Below are 8,673 nucleotides of genomic sequence, written 5' to 3' on the forward strand. Positions count from 1 at the left end.
AAAAATAAATGGTGAAAGAAGGAGGGGGAGGGAAATGTTTTCCTCTTCTCAAAAAAAGGAAGTCATTTTCCTCAAAAGTGAAGGTGTTTTGCCCATGGGGAGGAAAATGTTTTTCGTGAGAAGTTATTTTCTGTGAAACAAACACCGGAAAATCCAGAAAACATTTTTCCATAAGTTATTTTCCGTAAAACGAACGGAGTCTTAGGCTCCGCTTGTTTTGCGAAAAAAGAATGATTTGAAAAATATTTTTCAAAAAATAATCGCTTGTATCTCTTACAAAAATAAATGAACGAAATATTTCATCTTCCACGAAAATATGTAGATAATTTGATAATGAAAATATTTGCTATTGACTTATTATTTCAAGCAATACAAACTATCATGCATATTTAGGAAAATATTTTTCACATCATTCCTTTTTTGTGAAACAAACGGAGCCTAAAAATTGTGGCAAATTAAGCTTCTCTCCAGATTTCCAGCTCGTACCTTCTGTTGACTCACAATAGTGAATTTGCAAGGTGTTTAAGCAGAAATAACAAGAAGAAATGTTTTTACATATGCATTGAAGAAGCTCCGATAATTTATGTGGAAAAATCAACCATAATTAAAAGGGCGTTTTCCTCATATAACTGTTCTAATCTGATCTAATCCATGGTGATGAAATCAACCATCTTCTTGATCAGCTGCTCAGCCCTCTCACTCTTGGTAAACAAATGAAAGCAATGTGCCTCTTCCTTAGCCTCCACAAGCTCCGCTTTCCCCTCCCACCCGCTCCCGCACAGCGCCTCGTAGTACTTCACCCCTCTGTTCCTCAGCCAGTCCTTCTCCGCCACGCACACCAGCACCTTCTCGCACGCCATCTTCGGCAGGTCCGGGTCGACCGCCGGGTTCAGCTTCGGGTCGTCGTCGAGCCCGGAGCTCGTCGGGCACATGAACTTGTACATCTCGTCCGTCTCTTTGCCCCCGAAGAACGGGTGCACCACCAGCATGCCCTTGACCCTGATGCCCGCCACGCCGGCCCGGACCGCCACGTACTGGCCTATGTTGGCTCCGGCGCTCTCCCCCACTATGAAGACCCGCCCGAGATCCGCGTACTGGTTCAGCCACGGTTCCGGGCCGGATCCGTCCGAGTGGCCCGCGATCCACTTAAGGGCTGCGAACGAGTCCTCGTAAGCAATGGGCAGTGGGTTTTCCGGGGCCAACCTACAATTACCGGAAGTAATTACAAACTATGTTGGCTAACGGTCATAACTATACGTATCGTATAGCTATAATTATTATATTACCCGGTAAAATTCGACGATGGTTAATAAACTTTAATAGATTTTGCAATCTACATTATCGGTATATTGATTTGAATAACCCAATGTGCCGCATTTTTTTTTTACAATTGATACACTTTAACCGGAATCTAGCCAATATTTCCATGAAGTATTTGGCAATGTGGACACGTGACAATGATGCGTCATCTAAAATTGGGCGTGTCCGCCATGTGGGCACTTACATTGGAAAATGCCCTTCTTCGAAAATTAGTCGGATTCTAATCAAAATGCATCAATTGAAAAAACATGAAAACTTAGCGCATTGGGTGATTGTAATTAAAAATTCATTAACTGGATTGCAAAATCTACTAAATCTTAAAGATCAATGATGAAACTTATCGCAATATCTCCCGCGCCCGATTGACAATTACATCTACCGCTAACATAAACTTTAATTTCTACCAACAATTGTAACAAGATAAGAAAATCAGAATTTCTACGATACGCAGTGTAATTTCTCATAGGCCTATGCATGTGTTGAATAGATAACAATGCCTATGAAAGTTACCTAAAACCATCTTAGACTGAGAAAAAATCTCTATCTCATAACTTTTTTATGAATTTCAATCATGTACAATAATAATTTGTACGGAGCAAAAATCATGACCACAACCTTTAATTAGTTGATGACATTAGTTAGGAGACATCATGTCTTAAACCTACAATTTTTATTCTTTGGACACCACTCTACTAAAGTATGTGGCTTAAAAATTAATCATTGCTGACCTGTACAGGTGTAAAGCAACTTCTCTGACATGCCACGCCATCATGTCAAGATTTTGAGCGAAGAAGCCAACAATCCTTTCAACAGCAATCTATGGAAATGTAGTGGTGATATCATTTAAAATTACTTTAGTTTTCCAATAATTAGTATCTACCCAGAACCCACTTCTTCCACATCTATTTAAAATATATCACTTTATTCGATAAAGAAAATTTGCTAGAAAGCCCGGCTATCCTACATTTTTAATTCTATTTTAAAATTTATCACTTATTCTAAGATGGGTTGGTTCCTACGTTCTTAGGTGTGTCTGGCTTTCTTCAAATTTATAGAAATTAGAAAACGAGAGAATAATAGATGACCTAGAGTTAACAAAATTTATGGTGAAGGTAAAAGTACCAAGAAAATAGAATAGCAGTGATTCGTTCTACTATTAGTGTAGAAAAATTCTTATACATCGTCGTTGGATTAGTGATACGTGTGTTTTTAATTAGTTTTCTCATCAAGGTCTTTCACCGTCAAACATCCAACGGTGTATGTGTAGTTTATTTTCTACATTAATAACGAATCTAATAAAAATCCTAATTATTATTGTCGTTTTCCCAACACAATGAAAAATAAATAAAAATCGAGATCGGATAATAATTTGAGGAGGAGAGACTAAAGAGAGACCACACCCTAAATAACAGCACTAGAGAAAGCATCACAAGTCACCAACGACGTTCTTGGAGGTACCTGTAATCGATGGAGATAGCGACGACATTGGCCTGAGTCACCATCGCGGAGAGGAAACCGTTCGACGTCGAGTCGAACGGCGACCCCGCGCAGAACCCGCCTCCGTGGTAGTGGACGAGGAGAGGCAGCTTCCGATCCGGGCCGCCGCCGCCGCCGCCAGCCGTGCGGGCGAAGATCCGGGCCGACACCCCGGTCTCGGGCGAGACGACGACGTCCTTGGTCTCGATCCCCGTCGCCGGGTCGAGCCCGGCGGGGACGGGCCTGACGTGATCGATCAGCTTGTACTTCTCCACGCGCCCGTCCTTGTAGACCCGGAAGAAGGGACGGAAATCGTGTGCTACCTCCGAAGCGCCGGTGTCCATCTCCTCCACCTCCTTGCTAGAATGAACTGTGTGAAATTCTCAGAGAAAGAGAGAGATGATGACGACGACGATGATGAAGAGCAATTTTATGCGGTGACAAAGGAGCCAGGACAAGAGGGGTTGGAGCTAGAAGTCCAAGGCCACATTGAATGAAACTTAACCTCCTTCGGTGGAATGGTTGGTGGAACCGTCTTGGCCGGTGGCGTTCTGGTGGTGGTTAAAATATTGATTGGGGACTTCGTTGTCTTTGCCCTTTCGCTTTGCTCTCCGTTCTCAGTTGTCAGTCGATCGTTTCGAGCAGGTGGAGCAATCAATTTGCTCCTACGTAGTGCAGCAAAAGACGGGTGAGTCCTGTCGGGTTTGAGTGCATTCTAGAACGAACCCACATAATTTCCACGAAATGTGTTTGGATTACCCGATCCGGCCAGGTCCAACTCATTCTTATTGGGGGACTAAATCCGATATCTACATAAACGATTCACGTGATACGTTGATAGTTTCGAATTCTGTCCCCATTTTCGAAAACTTTAAAATTTGACTTAGAGTTGATCGAGAGTTTATCAAAGTTCGATCGATCAGGTACAAAGGCTATAACGAATCTTTTTGGGGGACTAGACCCAAATCTACATAAACAATTGGGATGTTATGTTGATAGTTTCAAATTTTGTCCCTGTTTTAGAAAACTTTTAAATTTAACATAGAGTTGATCGAGGGTTTATCGAAGTTTGATCGATCAGATACGGGGCATTTAACGAATTTTTTGACACCAATATTGCTACCCGAACTCGTTAGTCGACCTTTTATACCCTTCGGGACCTGTTGCCCATATTTTTTCGCATTGTCGAAAAGTTTTTCTTTCCTATATTTCAATTGCGCATCACGAAATTGGGGATCGCAAGCGTTCCAACGCAACAAAAAACGAATCAATCCTATAGCGGATAAGGAAGTAATCACCAGTCAAACCTTTAAATACTTGGAAAAAATGTCCCAGAGCCTGCGAATCAAATAGAACTTTCCCAACCTTATGGTAAGTAAATCAAGTCCTAAATTTTGTATGGAAAGCGCAATTAAACCCTTAAACTTTCAAAAAGTACAATCAAATCCAAAATATTATCAAATCGGTGCAATCAAATTCTTCTATCAGTTTTGTCCAAGTTGATTGACAGAAAATGATGACCTAGTTTTATTTATTCATTTCTCTCTCCCACGTGATAGGGAACTTCACTATGATTTTGAATGTTTTGTATTTGAGAGTAATAAATAAGTTGAAAAGATTAAGAGAAAGATAAGTAAAATATGTCAAGAAATTGAATTATTTCAAATTAATCCGAAGATTTTGTACAGTAGCTACTCAAATGATTCTCCATACATAACATTGACAATATCTTTATAAGTAATCTCCCACCACAATTAGTGTGATAATATATACTAGTTGGAGGATATAAAAAATTTGATAGTCAATTTTCTTATATATTCCACAATAGTATGTTATTTTGATGAAATTCATATTTCATGATTATTGAAAATATTTATACAATAAAAAATGTAATTTAACATGTGTTGTATGGAGATTACTTATTTAAAATGCATGGATGCTTTAGGGAGTTCACAAAAAAAATATACATTTCTAGCATAAATGCAATGTTCACTGCTTAACGAATTTTAAGAACCGACAAAAAAAAACGACTTTTAAGGAAAATAACGGGGAAAAGAAAATACTAACGTTTTCATATCATGCAAATTCAGTTTCAGATTTATGGAGGATAGGCTATATGTCAATATATCCATGAGTAGACTTAGATCTGCTTATATAGAAGTTGACAGGAAAATGATATTACAAGTGCCTTAACCTTCGTTGGGCGCTCACTCAGTGTGATGATTTTTTTTTTCGATCACTTAAGTATCGAAACTTATAAACGGTGCTCACTTGACTGTCATAAAATTTTTTCTAATCACTTGAGTGACATATAACTTTTTAATTAATCACTTCAGTGTTGCAACTTTTTACAAATGTTCACCACAAGTGTCATGCCACGTCGATTTCGGGCACTTGAGTGAATATTTTGAAAAAGTTACGGTACTCGAGTGATTAATTCAAAGTTATGGTATTCAAATAAACGTTTTTTTAAGAAATTGTGGCACTCAAGTGGTCGAAAAAAAAATATTATGGCACTTAAGTAAGCGTCGTAGGAAAGTTATGACACTTGTGGTGTACTTATCCCGAAGTTAATGTAGTGAAAATTATTTGTTACCAGACGAAATTTAAGATCAGTTATGTGATATTGACGTTTAGAGGTACCATTTTGAGGGGAAATGTGCCAGACTATTTCCAAAGGTCGAGCCCAATAGATTGTCCATGGCTCTCCTATAGCCTAAAAATGACATACTAAAATGCTTGGGCCAGGTTGGTGCCAGCGGTCGTGATCGAATGCATGGATCGTGGCTCAGGTTTTGGCTATGTTCAAGTGCATCGATCGTGGCCTAGGTTGAGACAGCACAGGTGTGGCCGAGGTCATGACCGAGTTCATCATGGGTCATGGCCCGAGGTTATGACCGAGGGAATCCATCGTGACCGAGTGCATCAATTGGGGCCGAGGTCATGGCCTAGGGTGCGGCCGAGGTCGTGACAGCGATGGCCCAAGTTTTTTTTTATTGTAAAGGTCATTGCCCAAGCCCACCCATTTAGCTTTCGAGACTCTCAAGCCTAAGTGATTTAATGGATCGTCTATCTGCTGATTAAGAGGTTCTGAAATCAGATAACAACGGTGCAATTCAGATTTTTTTTTGTCTTTTTGGATAATATGCAATTCAAGTTTAGTAGAGAAGGCAAGGCATGACTGTTTTGTCAATTTGAGAGAGAGAAAAAAAAATATAGATGTTAAAAGGGTGAAAAGCAAAATGCCTTATAGTCTTCTATATGTTACTAGAGACCGACTTGTGTCGCACGACGGTAAATTAGAAACATACTTAATGAGTGAGTGAGAAATGATTCAATCGATAATCATATTAATCACCACTGTTCTAGTATTAGGAGGGCGTCATTATTTGATTACGCATTTCTCATAAGATTGTGCTAGATTTGCGTGCTTGTTATAAAGAAGGAAGTTTAAAATCGCTTTAATATTTTTCTTTAATATAATTGAAAAAAGATTTATAATTTGCTTACACCAGAGATAGTATAATTTTACTTGCATTACCATTGAATTTTTTTTTCATGCCTAATCTTTTATATTCTGTCAAAAACTCATCCGAAAAGTACAATTGAATATATTTCATTCCCTAAAATTTTTTCACTTTTCGCAATAAGAAAAATGTAATTAACACTTGGATGATTTTTTTTTTTGGTAAGAACACTTGGATGATTTTTATTTGTCGTTTATCCAAAAATTAACCTTTTATCTTAGAAGTACTAAAGAAAACTCAAAACATTAAATGGATTTTCGTTAATGAAAATCACCGTAAATTAATTGCCATTGCTTCTTGTATCTCATCTCATGAAACAAAGCAGCTCGAAAAATAAAATACCAATTGTGTAGCATTTTTTTCTTGAAAGGTTCGAATATTTATTGAATAAAAAATATCAATAACTATTAAGCTAGAAAACTTAAATAATCATTTCAAAAATGATGTTAGAATATAATGAAAATTTGTATAATAAATTTATAAGATTGATACTATTCATAGATAAAATGTCAATAACTATTAAATTAGAAAACAAAGAAAGAATAAATCAATAATGAAAAACTATTTAAATTATTTAAATTGCTACATTCTTGGATGTACGGTAATAATTTAGTTAAAGATGACAAGAAAAGATGTCATCTTTTGTACGGTCTCGATCTGCCCAAGAAGCTATATTAAGTAAAAAGGCTCGCAAACTTATATTGCCGACAATGATCGCACGTTCCCACCCTTTTTACAAATAAAGGAAAAATACTCTATACATGCTCCGTTTGCAATAATTCAATTTTCGTACCATTAATTTTGTATCGGCTCGAGGACGGTCAAAATAATGCGAATTGCAAAAAAAAAAAGTTTCTTAAATGACTGTTCAACAAATATCTCAGTATACTCAGTTAAGAAAATCACAGAAAATTTGTTCAGTACGTATGGCACTTGTTTGAAATAGGTCAACGATAGAGTGCTCCGACATGGTCGAGTTTTTTTTTTTTTTCCTTTTTGCCTTTTCAATTTTCCTTTTGTCCCTTGCTCGTTCAAAGGTAGCTAACATTGACCAAGTAGGGTTAGTACCATTAAAAAAAAATAACTAAACTATACCCATTATGAAATTTATACCTCAAATAAATTTGTAAAAAATATCCTAGATTATGCCTAATGTCATACCAATACCTTAACCTTTTGCTTTATATCACAAAAATCCATGAATCATACTCATTGTGACATCAATAACCCAAATCGTTATCAAGACCAACTCTATTTGCCTGATGTTATCCGCGCAAGCTGCAATGTTGGATTTTTAATTGCCATCTTGGACGGAATTGTGATCGAAGGTTTGTTTGTTTATTTATTTTTTGTCGAGGTACTAGTGACACGAAAAAAAAAGTTGAGAAGTTAATGCAACAATAGGCATAATTTAAGGTTTTTAAGTAGTATTTTCCCATAATATAATTTCATTTTCCTATGTACCGTGCATGGCACGGGTAGGTAGCCAAGCTAGTTCTTAAGTTAAACTTCGGCCATGTCACATTAAGAAATTTAGACAAACATTGTTTAAATTAATAAAATGTTACATGAATTTTTGCCCTACTTATTTTCATGGACAACTCTCATATTTTCTTTCTCCATCTCTCTAGATTTCTCTCTTGACATACCCACCCAGTTTTCTTCAACGTTGCCGCACTCTCCAACTCTATCTCTCTTTGAGTAATTATTCAGTTAATGCGATACACGTATTAAATGGATAATGACATAAATAGTCTCTAAAATTTGGCCAAATGTGTAATATGGTCCATAAACTTTTAATTTATTCAATATAATCCCCAAATTTTAATCCAATATGCAATGTGGTCCTTGAACTTTTGGTACATGTTCAATTCAGTTCTTGAACTATATGAAAATGTTCAATGCAATCCCTGAACTTGAATTAAAGTTTAGAGACTACATTGAACAAATTAAAAGTTCAGGGACCAAATTGTACATTGGGTCAAAATTCAGAGATTGTTTGTGTCATTTTTCCTGTATTAAAAGACTTGCGGACTGTCAAATTTGATGGGATCCAACATGCTTACAAGGTCCAAGTGCATTTTCGTGAATACACTATACTCGCTAAAAAAAAGGCTCACTACTTTCGATTGCTGATGCTAATATCGCGTTCCTGCCCTTTGACACACACACAAAAACAATCTTTTATACAAGTTTCATTTGCAATAATCCAATTTCCAAAGAGTTAATTTTGCATCAACGCAAGGACAGTCGGTAAATTGCAAATTGCAAAAATTTCTGAAATGTTCATAGAGGTGTCAAAATGAGAACCCATTTTTTTATAAAATGGGTCAGATATGAGTTGGCATAT

At 37.0% G+C, this 8,673-nt stretch overlaps 1 protein-coding gene across 1 annotated transcript; it reads right to left on the bottom strand.

Moving 5' to 3' along the window:
- Positions 1–521: 521 nt before the first annotated feature.
- Positions 522–3,224, bottom strand: LOC115685701 (probable carboxylesterase 2). Its single transcript, XM_030610795.2, has 2 exons — positions 2,779–3,224; positions 522–1,203 (listed from the first exon to the last, which is right to left on the bottom strand). Exons 1-2 carry the CDS (start codon positions 3,138–3,140, stop codon positions 645–647), a joined length of 921 nt encoding a protein of 306 aa, XP_030466655.1. The 5' UTR covers positions 3,141–3,224; the 3' UTR covers positions 522–644.
- Between the last annotated feature and the right edge of the window lie 5,449 nt (positions 3,225–8,673).

This window comes from Syzygium oleosum, unplaced genomic scaffold, assembly GCF_021117445.2.
Source record: "Syzygium oleosum isolate NSW1041296 unplaced genomic scaffold, Sole_v2.1 Sole_v2.34, whole genome shotgun sequence".
NCBI lineage: Eukaryota > Viridiplantae > Streptophyta > Magnoliopsida > Myrtales > Myrtaceae > Syzygium > Syzygium oleosum.